The following is a 17,644-nucleotide window of genomic DNA, read 5'->3' on the forward strand; positions in this document are numbered from 1 at the left end:
AAACAAAAAAATATATATAAATATATAGTTTTCTTTTTTTTAAATATGTAATAATTCTAACAAAGTTTGATAGATATTTAAAAATATTTAGAGTTTTGCTATTTTAAAGTGTTTTATTCATTTAGATTCAGATTAATTTATACAATTTAAATTGATTGTATTTAAATTTTACCATTATTACAAATAAATATTTTATTTTCAGGTGATGTTTTTAATTTTGAAGTGCTGCGGTCTTGGGAGTTTGAAGAAAATTTTCCAATACGTTGTATAGTATTTCCTTATCTAACTGCAGGAATACCATTTTTATTAATGAATAAATTATTAAGTCCAATACTTTCTTTTAATGAAAATCCATTATTACTACTATTAATTCCTCGTTTAGTCATGTTCTGTTTAATGTTAGGCCAGGATTGGTGCCTATATAAAATATGTAAAATGTTTAAAAAAAATTATGTTTATAGTTTATTTATATTTTCAACATCTTATGTGACCATTGTATTTTACACAAGAACGTTTAGTAATTCTATTGAATCATTACTATTTTCATTTTTATTGTTGGTTGTTTCGAAAGTTATATATGAATTAAGTGAAAGTAATAATGATTCAAATGATATTCCTTATGGTAATTTAATAGGCTTACTACTAGCTCTGGGAATTTACAATCGTCCAACATTTATATTATTTGCATTTGTTCCAGTTTTATTTTGGTTGCAAATAGGTTTAAAAAAAAATGTTTTAAGTTTTATTGTGATGTTTTGCAGACTATTGACAGTTATACCAACATTTGTTATTGTTTGCTTTTTATTGACATTAATTGATACAATTTATTATTCTAAAACATCAATTTCACACTTGTTTAATCACTTGAAAGATATTTTTTATTTGTTCCAGAATTTAATTTTTACGCCAATAAATTTTATTCATTATAATCTTGATAATTCAAACTTGGCAATTCATGGCATTCATCCAAGGTTTCTTCATTTATTAATTAATGTTCCTTTGTTGTTTGGAATTCTTGGATTAATGGGTATTTTCTGCTATATCCAAATTCTTTTAAAAATGGTTAAAGGTCTATGGCCTTTTTATGATCTCTTACCACATAATTCAATGATGCTAATGAGTTTTGTTTTCCCTATTCTTACCTTATCATTATTTTGTCATCAAGAACCTAGATTTTTAATTCCTGTTCTTCTTCCACTTTGTTTTCTTTTTTCTGATTCAATTTATGGCTACACTTTAAAAAAGCAATGGCTATTTATGATGTGGATCCTCAGCAATCTAGTCTGTGGTTTCTTTTTTGGATTTGTACATCAGGGAGGTTTAATTCCCTCTATGATTTCATTGCAAAAAGTATTAATGAAAAATAATAAATTGGGAATAAACTCTCATGTAATATTTTATCATACTTATATGCCACCAAGATACTTATTAAATTTAAATTCAACTGATCCTAGTTTTATTCATGATCTTAGTGGAAATGATTATATAATATTTGAAAATACTGTTAATGATATATTATCAAAAGATCACTTTAATGAAACAGTAAAACTTTATGTTGTAATTCCAAATACAATTAGTGAACAAACTCTAAATTCAAAGTTTGTCTTATTGACAAAATTTTATCCTCATTTTAGTTCTGAAGATCCACCTAATTTTAAAGAATTTTATTCTGAACAATGGACTTTTGATGTTTTTAAAAGATTTTTTGGTTTATTCAGTTTAAATTTGTATGAAAAACAATAATTGAAAATAAATAAATATTTTATTTTCAGGTGATGTTTTTAATTTTGAAGTGCTGCGGTCTTGGGAGTTTGAAGAAAATTTTCCAATACGTTGTATAGTATTTCCTTATCTAACTGCAGGAATACCATTTTTATTAATGAATAAATTATTAAGTCCAATACTTTCTTTTAATGAAAATCCATTATTATTACTTTTAATTCCTCGTCTAGTCATGTTCTGTTTAATGTTAGGCCAGGATTGGTGCCTATATAAAATATGTAAAATGTTTAAAAAAAATTATGTTTATAGTTTATTTATATTTTCAACATCTTATGTGACCATTGTATTTTANAGACCTATTAGTTACAGTCAAAGTGTAAAACACATAACAGTAGCTTAAGTTTACATGATGAAAGTGAAAGCATATATTATATATACTGCATATGAGCTCTTCCAATTAAGCTGAGGAGTGCATAGGCACCTCACAGTCATTCATAGCTATATGTCTGATATTAATTTGAAAATTATTATTAATTGTATGAATAAACAACAACAATAGTGAAAGATAAAGAGTATTGATTAAATTCATTAAATGTAAAAAAAATGATTAAATTGCTCAGCCTTTTCATTCAATTGAAAATACCTATCAATATCTTCATCTTTTGAGCACAGCATTCATCAGAATATCATTTTGTGAGAAGACTGATTGTGATATGCATATAATTGTCACATACGAATATAATTATATGTACAGGATGACAACAGAGAGGAAAAGCCAGGACTGTAGCTCTGGGACCTGAACCTGTATAGGACTCTGTACCCTTTCTGTACAATAATAATTTAATTATGAAGTGTAGAAACTCAATTTATATAATTTCAATATTTAGAAAAAGTGAGGAAAAAAGAGAAATATGATCAAAGAATGGGTGGATCTAGGTCTTTCAGGGCCTAGAGCTTATTGAAGTCCAAATGGACCCCATTTTTTGTTATATTATGAATGTTTAAATTGTGGTTTAAAATTGCAACTTGGTCCTTGCAAACATTGATTACAATAACACAAATAATATATAAATTATCATTATTATTATTATTATTATTATATTAACTATTTTTCAGTATACGATAAGTGCTCATTGTTAATGAAAAAGTATTAAAAATTTATGATGATATTTCAATTTTTGTGGGCACAGGGCTTAAGTCTTATTAGTCCCTATGTAGATCTGCCCCTGTCCAAGAAAATCACATCAGAAGATAGGTCCAGGAAGTTCAAGCACCAAGGTTCATGATTACTCTTTATGGTTCTATAGATGATTTATTTGAATTAAAATCCAGAAACAAATTTTTATCATAGTTTATTTTTAGAGTAAGAGAACTTATAACAAAATCATTTTTTTAAATACTTTCTCTCATTTTATTAATTTAAAAAATTTTGAATTCAAACTCAATTTTATTTTTTAGAAATTTACAAATATAAAAGCAAAAGAATATTTAAATGTGAACTGAAGAATGAGAAGATAATTTTGTTAATATTTATTATTATTGATAAATGATCATAAATATTAACAAAACAAGGAAATTATTTATTTATGGCAATCTTTTGTGAACAATTCTTTGTTTTTTTTAATTGCATATAAGTAACTTGCCATAAACAAATAGTTTCCTTGTTTTGTTAATATTTATGATAATAATAATAATAAATTTTAAGAAAATGATCTTCTCATTCTTCAGTTCATATTTAATTAAATATTCTGTAACTTTTATAATTATATATTTTTAGAAAATAAAGTTGAATTTCAATTCAAATAGAACACACACACACACACAGTATATGGTTTTTTTTTGTTTTGTTAATAAATAGTACAATAATCACAAATTTGTTCTTATTATTTTGTGTTCTTTCTCTTTTTGAAAAACTGTTTTGATAATTATGTATATTTTGTAGACTTTAACTGAATGAAACTTTTTCACAAATTTTTGTGAGTAGTTTGATAAATGCTTAATTTTAAAGTGTCTATTAATATTATATACTTTCAGCATTGAAAAACTTTACCATATATTAACACAATGCTTTACCACCGGATTTTATGAAAAACTAGTTTATGCAGTATTGTTGTTGAAGCATGTGCTATTGAGAATCAGTATTTCTCAACAATCCTGCTGTATAAAAAACAAAAGACATATTGAAGCTATACTTTACGTTATGCCTTTTGTTATATGTTAGTTATGTTATATTGTTAGTTGTCAGTAATATGTTAGTTTTTGCAATCTAATATTTACACTTAAAACTAATTCTGCTATGATAAGTATAATTAATGATGCAGTATTATTAATAGCAGAAGATACTGTTTTGGTTTGTATTATTAACTCATTATCCTTTCAGCTCTGGTATAAGAATTTAGAAATATTATACGTACAAGAGAAACAAAATAGTTCTCTGCTGCTATGCATTTATTGCTGTTGTTTGCATGCAATCGCATATCTTTGTTATGAAATATGCATTTCTTGTATTTTGTGAATTAATCACTAGCTGTCTGTTACTATATTCCATTTCTTCTCCACTATTTACTGCATGCTTTGCATTAGGTCTATCAAGAAAAATAAAGCTACAAGTGAAATATACTGTGTTTCTTTGGTTCTAAAGATGCCATTACTTTGTAAGATATACTATAAATTTTAAATTTTAAGCACAAAAATTTTTTATTAACTTATAACAACAAATTTATCCATAACATTATTTACAACTGCTTTTTGGTATTAAATAAAATATAATTTACTCTGTAGCAACCATATCCTTTTCATAATAACAATTCCATGCTCTTTTGTACAATATATTATATTTTCTCTCTAATGTGTACAGTAATCTTTTTGTGGACATTTTAAATAGCTGAATCTAAATTTTAGTTGAGTTCAATACATAGTATTGCCATTGCACATAATTGAAGAAACAACAGAATAAACATACTTAATAAAAATTATTTTATTTGCATAGTGCCAGATCTATGGTAATTTGTGTCTGAGGAAAACCAATTTTTGCTGCCACTGCTTCCAGTATGGTTGTCAATAGAAAGCACTTAAAGCTCTGGAGCTCTTTTACGAACTATTTATAAACAACTTTAAAGTACATTTATGAGACTTGATTGTATTCGGCTTAATGTTTTTATTATTATTTTTTTTTCTCTTTTTGAACATTTTTGACTGCTCATTTTGCTGCTGAGGCAATCACCTTGTCACGTTATGCATTAAGTCAATCCTGATTTACAGATAATAAAAACTATGTTATAACTTGCACTTTTACAGTTATCAAAACTGGCATATTTTTTAACAAATATAAGACATATTCTAATTTTAGAGATTAAAATATGAAATAATGTGCATCTTAGAATTGAGGAAATACAGTAAAAAATATGCTTTTAAATATACCATACTAAAAGTAAAAGTACATATCAATATTTACATAAATATTTTGAATGTTAATTTTTTTTAAACTGATGCAATGTTTATCAGCAAAATAGCCAAATCTAAGCTGTGGGTTATAATTTGGAGATCCTTGATTCAAACATTATAAAATTACAAAATATCCAAATTTGAAATTTATATAAAACTGTATACACTCACTGCCAAAAGTTAAGCACAGAGTGATAAACTGCGAAAAAATCAACAAATACAGCTGTGATTGACATGAAATGTGGCAGGACAGTAGCAAATATGTTTATGCATGAAACACAAAGAATTACATAGAAAAATGAAAACATATTGAATTTTCAAAAGTATAAGATGAAATCATATTGGAATCATTAACAAAAACGATGTTTAAATCCAAAACAAACAAACAAAACCGACATTAATTAATAGGGTAAATGGTCCCCCCTTATCCTTACACAAAGTTTACAGCAAGTAACCATGCTTTCCATGAGGTGATCAACCATCCAGAGTCAAATAAGTGCCATTCCTCCTGTAGAGCAGTTTGCAACTCTGAGAGAGGCAGGGTGTGGGAAACATGCACATATAGCACGGCTGAGGGCATCCCAAAGATTCTCAATGGGATTGAGGTCTGGTGAATACGCCAGCCAATCCATATGCGCGATTCCCTCACTCTCGAGGTAGTCGTCGACAAGGGCAGCTCTATGGGGTTGTGCATTATCGTCCATTAAAACAAAAGCAAGATCAACTGCTGCAGCATATAATTTCACAATGGGTTTGAGGACTTCATCCTGATACCAGACAGCTGTCACAGAACCCCCTCAATAGATGTGCAAGTCGGTGTGATATCCCAACGAAATGCCTGCCCACACCATAATGCTTCCACCTTGGAATGTGTGATGCTCGATGATATTCTAGAGTCGATTGCGTGTGCCTTTTTCTCTCCATACTCTTACACATTTGTCATCTGCCTCCAGGGAAAATCGCAACTCATCTGTGAACATAATGTTGCCCCAATCAGACACAGTCCAATTCACATGTTGCCGACACCACTTTAATCGTGTGCCTCTGGATTGGATGGATAGTGGAACACAAACTCGTGGTACCCGTGCATACAGTCCGTTCATTTGTAGCCTTTGGCGCACAATAGTAGCAGATATCATTTTACCAATGGCTACTGCAACCATCAATGTCACATGTGTAGAGGTTGCTCTTTGATTCTGCTTGACAACAGCAATATAGCGATATTCTGCAGGAGTCGTAACTCTTGGGCGACGGGCCACAGGTCTTCGAACATGTTTGGCTTGTTTGGAATTGTTTCCATAACCGTGAAATGATGGAATGATGAACGCCGAAGAAAAGAGCAACATCTCTGATTGATTGTCCTGCTTCAAGGTGTCCCACACACCACCATCGCTCACTGTATGTCATTCGTCTTCTGGAAGTGATAGAAACACATCAGTCATGCACACTAATTGTACAACAGTTCTCCACACTTTTTTCTCGTCACTTACATGCAACTCCTCTCACACTTCAGAAGGCTGGCTTCTTATACTACTGCCTGTTTTGCATATTTTGCGACACATAAGCATGATTGATAGTAACGTAACATATTTTCATACTTCCACCTACCTCTGCAGTGAATTGCAGCCTCTCAAATGCAGATTGCTTTCCGGACATGAACATTTTCTGCTCCATGCTTAACTTTTGGCAGTGAGTGTATAAATAGTGACATTCTAAAGATATTTTTCATAAAATAAGAATACCAATCTAAGTTTTGTAAACAGTAAATATTTTAAATCTCCATATGGAATGTAAATTTTGAATAAGACAGTATATGAATTACATATTTTGGAAAATAAAAATTGTGCCAAATTTTATAAACACTATCCTAAGCTGGATGTATACAATATAAGAATACTTCAAAATCATAATCCAGTTAAAAGAACAAAAACATTCATTAAAAGTTTTCAACCTTTAAAAGGCCAATCCTCAGGTTCTACTGGTAGAATGGAAAATTGAACAAGATATATTTAAAAATGTTTGTTGTGTAAGTAATTGGCTAGGAGGTGGAAGTACAGTAGAGCATCGTTTATCCGAAAGCTGGTTATCCGAAACGTCCGTTATCCGAAAGAATTCCAGTCGGCAAATTTAAATTTTCGCTAGCGTTGTGGCGCTGCAATCTTCGGCTATTTCTCGGGCTACTCAAATATTTTACGTTTTTGATACTAAATTAACATCTGAAGTATANTTGAGCTTTATCAAAATGAATGTCTGCATCCCGTTTGATGCAAAGGCATAAGAAGTTCACATACACAATGAACATTTTTAAATATAACTTGTTCGATTTTCTATTCTACCAGTAGAACCTGAGGGTGGCCTTTTAAAGGTTGAAGACAATTGTTTTCTAATGAATGTTCTTGTTCTTTTAACTGGATTATGGTTTTGAAGTGTTCTTATATATGCCAAATTTTTATTCTTTTTATTTTTTATCAATAATTTTTTGTGCATACTATACTATTGTGGTATTAGAATTAGGATTAGAATACCAATAAATCAATAACATAACAAGATTAAAATCTCAACAAGTCAAAATCGTGATAGTCAAAAGCTCTGCTAATCAAAATTTGGTTATGATCAATGCCAACAAAATTGAAAGTGCAATGTTGTCATAATTTTGTTATATTCTATAAAATAAATTTTTTTTAAATATGGGAGAAACTGCTTTTTTAAAATTATTTTTAATTTTTTAAAATTCCTTTAATTAATTAATTAATTAAATTTTTAATTTTTTTTTCAGGATTGAGTCTTATTTAAAATAAGATCTTACAGAAAATGTATCAATATTAAACTTAAAGGTATAATTACCAGTATGTATTTTTTGTTGTAAATCTTTAACTTAGACATAAATGTTTTTGTTTTAATGAATGAGCACAGATGAATTTTCTTTCTTAAATGTTTTAAGCTAAACTTAAAATTATTGCAGTCTAAATACTAATGTGACCAGAAATTCAAGATGCTTTATATTGTCAGATTTGTATATACTGCTTTTGTACTATATTTTTAGCATTAGACTTATATCAACCACTCTGATTTGTTACCAAAAAATTAAGAGTGATTAAATTTTCTTTTATTTCTACAAGGCATAGATATAATTTTAGACACTAACCATCCATTACATAGAAAGCAATGATGATGTAATTTTAGGTAGTGAATTTTGTAATGAATTTAGGCGAGTCATAATGTCGAAATACAAATGCAATAGGTGAAAATAACCATCTTAACAAACAATGGATTTTCTTGAAATGTTTCCAAGATTAAAGTTGATATTTATCAAAGTTGCACTGTTTACCAGGGAAAAATTCCACTATTGAAAGTTATTTTAATAGTTATGTTTCAAGTTGTGAGAAAACTAAGTTGACTAAAACATTATTAATTGTAATGACAGTTAAAATAAATCTTAATTACATGAGTGAAGAATTTTGAAATGTATTAAGTCAAAATGACAAACTTAAAAAGAGAATTTATTCAAATGAAAATATTTATCAAATAAAGATATAATCAGTTAAATCAGTTAGTTTATCATACTGCTTTTACATTTTGAAAATCTGGTTACTTCATAAATATGTGCATGAACAAAAGGCTACCCTATCCCCTTATGAAAAAACCTCTTAATTAACTTTTCATGGTGGTACAAGAACACAATTTAAAAATTCAATAGAAGAGCAGCATAAAACCATTAAATTTATTGGTGGTTGAATTTAATGGTAAAGCCATTTTACAGTAATGCTTCCAGCCAGTGCATACTCCAGCTTGACAGTATACATGTATATTAGCCATGCTCCAGCTTTAATAGCACACTGTGCAAGGATTTTGGTGCATTCCTTGAATTTGCCAATTAGTGTGTAAATTTTAATACATGAAAATTATACATATTTTTGCCATTAAAAACTGTTGTACAAAAAGGAATAACGATTGTAGTCTAAATACATTAATTTATAGAATGTTTTGCCCCCTGTGCACTGTATGACTCTATTGCAGCTATGAAAAAAGCGAAAAAAGAAAAAAAAAATGTCTCCAATATAAGTTGGCAGTTGTCAAAATAGACTAAACTACTTTGAAACCATTCATAGGGGAGAAACAGATACAAAATGCCCAGGACTCCAAATAACAGCAATTACAACTAATAAAGCTCTCTCTCCCTACAACTGGTATAAAAGTGGTTTAGTCTGATTTGTAGAAGGGATACTTCTGGGTCAGTACTATTAGGAACAGTGGCGTAGCGTAGTGGGGGCGGCAAAATTTCACAATAAATAATAATATCTTGTAAGAATTTGAACCATTTTATTTCATACTAGCTGCAAGGACCCGCTTCGCTGGGTTTTTATTTGTGGGCAAAAAGTAATGATAGTGAAGATTAAGATAATTACATTATAGCCAATCTTACCCGTTTTCACAGAATGCAAGAATTAGGTCCCCCGTTTCCAGACTAATTAGAGAATTTTTACATGAGTCTAAAAATATGTTCGATTTCCCGCAAAAACGCAAAAAACCGCCTGTAAATCTTTAGATTAACACTTCCATTGTTATCACTTCCATTGTTATCACTTCTATTGTTAACAATTACATTGTTGACACTTCCATTGTTACACATCTTCGAAGTCAACCACTTTCAGCCCCATATCTCCCGCACCCTTATAGCTATCGAGACGCAACCACTCTGGTGCACGAATGGAGACTTGGGGCTACTACCACATACAAACACCATTCACGTGCGACGTGTAGTTTTGGCGGAAAAGTGAAATATAGGGACATACATGTCCATTTTTAGATATAGATATAGATATAGATATAGATATAGTCCACCTACGATTTGGACCAATTGAAATGAGCACATTTCAATCCGCACGGAATAGTATTACCATACGGACAGTCTGAGAATTGACTCACCGTCCGTGCACTACCTGTCAACCTTTTTTTGCTTGTACGATTTATTCGTCTATATATACACCTCCAATATCCAATAGAGCTAGGTCACTTACGTTACTCCTACCCAAGTCTCCCTAGTCGCTGTGACTGATTTAGAACCGGCATGCACTGCACACTATTTTTCACTTCACTAGCATGGAATATTTCATTACTTATTCTGTGACAAAACTGAATTTTAGTCTTTTAAATTGAGATACCTAAATAAGGGGGGCGAAATTTTCCTCCGCCCCGGGCGGCTGACACCCACACTACGCTATTGGTTAGGAACCAAACGTTGAGACAGTTTTGTTCAGAACTATTGCACTAATGCATTCTTCATTTTGTACTTTTATGAATAAGGCTTCTCATGGAACAGTGAACACTCTATCAGGATTTGTACTTGAACTAAACAAAAATCTTTCATGAGTTTTTAGAATAATCAAATTAGTTTAGAGTATTTTAAATTTATATTTTTATTAGAGTTCGTAAATTTGTTTGTTTTATTAATAACTAGCAGATACAACCAGCATTGCCTGGCCAAAAAGTAAGAAGGATAAACATTAAAATGAAAATCATATTAAATATTTGGTTATTTTAGCCTACTGTTGTTGTTTATCATGAAGTGTCAAGGAGATCAAATCAGAAAGAGTGGGATGTCCGTCGTTTTTACAGATCTGAACATTCATTACAACAAAAGAGAACCAAAAACTAGAGAATTTGAATTCAGAGCTACAATTTCACCCAAGTAACAGATATAATAATTTTAAAAAGTATATTTTTTAATGCATTTTATATACGTTTAACATTTCATACTACGAATTATAAATGATTTTCTAATTAATACAATTTCCTAGGATTCTATTATACATTTGTATTTATGTAACAAAATTTTATTTTTTTGTATGATTGAAGGCTTGGTTTTATTCGTATATAGCAACGCGACACGGGCGATCTGCCGAGGGGATGCCTTATTTAGGTGTTACTAACGTAAAGAAAACCCGGAAAATACGTGGCCAGACCGTCGGCGAGGCGCGGATTCATGAATAACCACCAGTGTTCATTTTTATTCACTTGATCACTGCCGATTGAAGGTAAATCAGGCATATTCACAAGTGGTCCCTCACTTCTGGTCAGTTCATTGTAAGTGTAACTGAACTTATAATAATCGTATAAGGCGATGGCCGGAGCGGTCAAGGCGGCAAACTATAGCTATGATGTTCGAATCCAGACGGGTCGAAAAATCCCCAAGAATTTTTCGGGTGTGTCCGTCCTGATATGTCGGACTCCGTTCTTCACCATCCGGCAGCCCCGTTGTCGGCCTGGCCGAACCCATAATGCGCCTGCTAAAAGAGGCCCTTTCAGGTGCCTACAGGGCGAAAAGAGTTTTAAAAAAATAACAAAAATATATTAATATATATTGTAATTAAACAACAAATTTTCAAAGACGATTAAAACATTTTTCACCAAAACTTAATTTAAAATCAATGTTTGAAATGGAAAAATATTATCAAATATACTGTATTTATTTTACTAAATAATTTTTCACATATTTTCGAAAAAAAAAAATTTTTTTTCCCCAGGATTCTTTACAACTGGCAACAATGCAGCACCATAGAATTAAAATGGAGTCTGTTTTGCGAGTGTAAACACGTGCTTTTATTTTTACGTGGAAGAAGACACAGCAGAAACAATAATTAAAGAAAGAAAGGCGAAATGTATTCCTTGCCGACTTTTGCCACCAAATGTGGCGGAAATAGTTTAAAATCACTGCCATTACCTTCTGTTTTTACTAGTTATTCGAATAATGAGAATGGAGTTTATGACAGTTCCCCATTTTTCACTCTGGGAAGTGGATTTACTACTAATAATAATAATAGTAATAGTTTGTGTATTAAGAAAAGTTATCCTCAACCTAAATATAAACCGCGGAACAATTCTGGATATATACGATTTTACGGAAAAGGAAATGTAAGTTTGTAGTTTGTAACGAATTAACTAAAATAATTTATTAATTTACTTCATCTGTAGGGAACATACTGTTCGAATAACGGGGTTAGACTGAAGCAAAAGGTATCCAGCTAAAAAAAGGTCTTAAACTTAATATTAACGAATAAATATAGATATATCTAGATGTAATTTGACACGCTGAATCGATTGGCATTAAAAAAAATTACTTACGATCAACCGTTTAAAAGTTACGAACGATTTTTTATTTTCGGCTATTTGCATCGTTTAAGAACAACTTTATTAAGAAACACGCAAGCACTCGTCGATATTAACAAAACGAATTACTTTAATTCACCATAATACATTCCACCTACGAGAGAAAGCGACATTAAAAATGCTAAAATGGTGTCGTTAGCCAGCGAACACGCGTAACCACGACAAGGGTGTAGGGACAACTGATGCAGTGAAATTTTCCCTCGCCGGTGGGGAACATGTCAAGCGTGACGTCACTTCCACAATTCCCTACACCAAGGCCACTTGATCGCTTCGCTAGTAAGGCCGTCCGCCGTAAGGAAAATTGCCGTATTCACACTGTTTCCATTTTTTGCCGCTGCGAAAGATTTTGGCGCTAGTTATCGGTGAGAATCGTCTGTTGAGTAAATTGGTCGTTTTGTACTTTTGTGTGCGAGTATAGCTATTTTATGAAATTGTGATAATTACATATAGTTATAGTTGTATTTAGTTATACTTATTCGTGAGTTATATACGGTTGACGGGATTTCTCTTCAACAGCAGCTTGGTATATAGATATAAATACATTCATTGTGTGGTCAAACTGTGGAAAAAGTTCTCAGACTGCATCATAAGCCCATTTCTAGAAAAATATTAAAAGTCTAATGTTGTCTAATTCATATTGTAAATTTCTGATGAGGAGGAAGCTAAGTACATTTCTGGTCTTTGACTGAATTTTACAAACTGTAAAATTCAGTCAAAAACAGTGTACACTTTATTCAATAAATTAATTTTTCTTATGTAATAAGCTTTTGCTTTTTCTATAAAGAATTTTATTTATATTAGAGATGTAAACTGAAGCAATGTTACTTTTACCATAGTTATACTTTTAATTTCAACTTTAAAACAATATATGTTGCTTTTGTTCACATTTCTGTGTACTTCTCCAATATTAATTATAATAAGTTCTTACCTTCAATATCACCATATTTCCGTGCATATTTTTCGAAATTTTTTTACTAACTAAAAACTTTGCTTATTTTTGCAAAAAAAATAAGCAAATTTTTTCGAAAGGTTATATCGGTATTTATTCTTACAGTCTTGATTAACAAAAGTAATAATTTTATAACAGATTTAATACACAACATTTTAATAATTATCATATATGGTCCGAAAATGTGAAAATTTTTATAGTAGACAGTGCATACTGTAGGTAACCTAGTTTTACTAATTTTGCATACTTTTCGAGTAAAAAAAAATTTACATTAACGATTAACTACTGGTATCTTTAAGAATCGAAAAGAGATGATTAAATAGTATTAATGTGAAAAAGTTTGTATTTTCCATGCCAATAATACTCAGTTATTATTTCTTCCTAAAAACGTCATCTATACTAATATAATAAAGAGGTAATGTTTGTATGTTAGTTTGTATGCAGCAGGTAATCTCCAAAACTACTCATCCGATTTCAAAAATTCTTTCACCAATATTTAGAATGGAACCTCAGGGTGGACATAGGCTGTCGAATACATGTCGAAATTACCCCATTGGGGGGAGAGGGACAGGATTAAGGCTTACTGTGAAAAACTTGGCTTCTATTATACTATTTTAGATGCGGGTTTTTGCGTTTTTGATTGCGTTTTAATAGGGTACGTCAAGAGAATGTACACTAAGAAGAAATTTTTCGAAAAATTTTCTCCCAGGGGGAAGTGTTATACATTTATAATAGATACATTTTGAGCCACAACAAGGCGTGGCGGGGTCTGCTAGTATGAAAATAAAGTGAAAAATACTGTATTATTATTTCGCTTTTTTCACAAACTAGGGAACATCGTTTGCAGCAGCTCATTTCTTGATTGTCAAAAGTTTTCAACCTGCTTTAATGAGAAAAATATTTAAATGCAGCGACGTCTCCAAACTCCTCTATACTCTCCACCTGAATCGCTGACGATGGATGTCACCGATCGTCAGCGCCACAAGCGGAGAAAATATTAACTAGCGTCTATACGCTCGGTCTCATAGAGAGAGATAGTTGGCGGACGGCCTTACTAGCGAAGCGATCAAGTGGCCTTGCCTACACACACGTGTGCAGTAGCAGAAATAGTTGACACGATAATATAATTATTATATATTATTTAAAACAAAAGTGATGGAATGGCAAAATGACATCACTTTTGCTGTCGAAGCCGACGGAATACAAAGTTAAAAATTTTCAACTTTTGCCATTGTGGAAAGCAAAATGGCAAAAATTAAACCAATACGAAGGCCGTTTAGCAATGTCATCATAAAGATCATGTGGGATGATAGCATTCCAACTATGGCGGTTGGCAAGCTAAAAAGCTTTGTTTGTACACTTATACACTAATATTTTAACTTTACACTATATTACTATCCAATTTAAATATTAATGTCAAATAGACTTACTTACTGCATAAAGTATTGGGAATGGTGTAATTGTAATTCAGTGATGAAAGTATTCGATATTCCTAACTTTTGAAGATTTAGAATATTTTTCCTATCCAAATTATTCATTTTTGAGGTTTTTTATTTGGGATAAGATTGAAGGCAAACTTAAAGTTTAATTGATATAAGAAAGCAATCCCAGTAGATGCCATTTTCAACTACTGGCAGGGGAACTACCTACTGTAGTAGCTTGTTTATATTTGTGGCTGGCAGATGGCGCGTTTCAATTGTAAGGTAATATCCACATGTGAGTACACATGACATGGAAAGACGACGGAATGGCAACTGTTTCCGTCGTCCATTTCTGCATGTGAGTACCAGACTTAAGTTGACCAGACCTGGTATATTGTACAGTTTACACATTTCATTTTCTATTAAGCTTTGTAAATAAATACTTTAAGTATGATTTCTACCGTAGTTTATGGTATTTATAAATTTTACATTGTTTGTCTATGTTTTCATCAACCCTCATGTAGTTGAGGCGGCTACTATTTAAGAGCATTTATTATTTTGAGCTGTAATGGAGAGATGTGCTTACTATTGAGTGTGCCTATTATATATATAAAACCTGTATACAGTAGGGGAAGGTTGCTTAAGTTGTATCCCATAAGAAAAATTAAGTATAAATTGTAAGATATATTAAATAAACAAGAATTGATTTTAGCTGGATACCTTTTGCTTCAGTTTAACCAAGAATTTTTCTGAAGTCCTCAATGGAAACAGCTAACCAGTTAAGATGATTATGATGGCTGTCATAACTATAGCCGATAAGAATGGCATTTGCTAGTTTTGGCATTTTTATTTCAGTCTCTGCTGCATTCCTTTTGGCTATGCATATTACATTTCTTTGCTCGCAGTGCCATTTACCCCAAAGTAGACAATTTTGTAACTGAAATTTTTCTTTGAAAAATCCTTTTTCACATCCTCTGAATAGCATGTACACAAATTTGGATGCCAATCAGTTTATTGGTTGGAGTTACAGAGTCCTCTGAACAAGACAACTTTAATTATGATTACCCTATATATAACAATATTATTAAAAATTATCATCAGTTTCCATTGTTGTTTATTTTACTAAATTATCAATTCAGTAACTAAAGTGATAGTTACTGAATTGATAATTTAGTAAAATAAACAACAATGGAAACTGATGATAATTTTTAATATGATTGTTATATATAGGGTAATCATAATTAAAGTTGTCTTGTTCAGAGGACTCTGTAACTCCAACCAATAAACTGATTGGCATCCAAATTTGTGTACATGCTATTCAGAGGATGTGAAAAAGGATTTTTCAAAGAAAAATTTCAGTTACAAAATTGTCTACTTTGGGGTAAATGGCACTGCGAGCAAAGAAATGTAATATGCATAGCCAAAAGGAATGCAGCAGAGACTGAAATAAAAATGCCAAAACTAGCAAATGCCATTCTTATCGGCTATAGTTATGACAGCCATCATAATCATCTTAACTGGTTAGCTGTTTCCATTGAGGACTTCAGAAAAATTCTTGGTTAAACTGAAGCAAAAGGTATCCAGCTAAAATCAATTCTTGTTTATTTAATATATCTTACAATTTATACTTAATTTTTCTTATGGGATACAACTTAAGCAACCTTCCCCTACTGTATACAGGTTTTATATATATAATAGGCACACTCAATAGTAAGCACATCTCTCCATTACAGCTCAAAATAATAAATGCTCTTAAATAGTAGCCGCCTCAACTACATGAGGGTTGATGAAAACATAGACAAACAATGTAAAATTTATAAATACCATAAACTACGGTAGAAATCATACTTAAAGTATTTATTTACAAAGCTTAATAGAAAATGAAATGTGTAAACTGTACAATATACCAGGTCTGGTCAACTTAAGTCTGGTACTCACATGCAGAAATGGACGACGGAAACAGTTGCCATTCCGTCGTCTTTCCATGTCATGTGTACTCACATGTGGATATTACCTTACAATTGAAACGCGCCATCTGCCAGCCACAAATATAAACAAGCTACTACAGTAGGTAGTTCCCCTGCCAGTAGTTGAAAATGGCATCTACTGGGATTGCTTTCTTATATCAATTAAACTTTAAGTTTGCCTTCAATCTTATCCCAAATAAAAAACCTCAAAAATGAATAATTTGGATAGGAAAAATATTCTAAATCTTCAAAAGTTAGGAATATCGAATACTTTCATCACTGAATTACAATTACACCATTCCCAATACTTTATGCAGTAAGTAAGTCTATTTGACATTAATATTTAAATTGGATAGTAATATAGTGTAAAGTTAAAATATTAGTGTATAAGTGTACAAACAAAGCTTTTTAGCTTGCCAACCGCCATAGTTGGAATGCTATCATCCCACATGATCTTTATGATGACATTGCTAAACGGCCTTCGTATTGGTTTAATTTTTGCCATTTTGCTTTCCACAATGGCAAAAGTTGAAAATTTTTAACTTTGTATTCCGTCGGCTTCGACAGCAAAAGTGATGTCATTTTGCCATTCCATCACTTTTGTTTTAAATAATATATAATAATTATATTATCGTGTCAACTATTTCTGCTACTGCACACGTGTGTGTAGGCAAGGCCACTTGATCGCTTCGCTAGTAAGGCCGTCCGCCAACTATCTCTCTCTATGAGACCGAGCGTATAGACGCTAGTTAATATTTTCTCCGCTTGTGGCGCTGACGATCGGTGACATCCATCGTCAGCGATTCAGGTGGAGAGTATAGAGGAGTTTGGAGACGTCGCTGCATTTAAATATTTTTCTCATTAAAGCAGGTTGAAAACTTTTGACAATCAAGAAATGAGCTGCTGCAAACGATGTTCCCTAGTTTGTGAAAAAAGCGAAATAATAATACAGTATTTTTCACTTTATTTTCATA

At 31.3% G+C, this 17,644-nt stretch overlaps 2 protein-coding genes across 3 annotated transcripts in view; both read left to right on the forward strand.

The window, feature by feature from the left end:
• The window catches only part of LOC111639436 (GPI mannosyltransferase 4-like), a gene marked incomplete at its 3' end in the record, with an annotated part of 5,973 nt that extends 4,263 nt beyond the window's left edge, over positions 1-1,710 (forward strand). The window contains exon 2 of the mRNA XM_023385327.1: positions 203-1,710. Coding sequence (XP_023241095.1) covers positions 203-1,710 — 1,508 coding nt within the window. The remainder of the gene's footprint in view (positions 1-202) is intronic.
• A 10,009-nt stretch (positions 1,711-11,719) lies between these two features.
• LOC111639430 (nuclear fragile X mental retardation-interacting protein 1-like) overlaps positions 11,720-17,644 on the forward strand; it is a 31,200-nt gene continuing 25,275 nt past the window's right edge. The window contains exon 1 of one of the 2 annotated variants that reach the window (XM_023385319.1): positions 11,720-12,078. In XM_023385319.1, the coding sequence (XP_023241087.1) occupies positions 11,824-12,078 (255 nt within the window). In that variant the 5' untranslated portion in view covers positions 11,720-11,823. The remainder of the gene's footprint in view (positions 12,079-17,644) is intronic. The other variant, XM_023385320.1, reaches the window with a different exon arrangement.

The sequence above is a fragment of the Centruroides sculpturatus genome, unplaced genomic scaffold (genome assembly GCF_000671375.1).
Source record: "Centruroides sculpturatus isolate CEXI.00-Female unplaced genomic scaffold, Cexi_2.0 scaffold1197, whole genome shotgun sequence".
NCBI lineage: Eukaryota > Metazoa > Arthropoda > Arachnida > Scorpiones > Buthidae > Centruroides > Centruroides sculpturatus.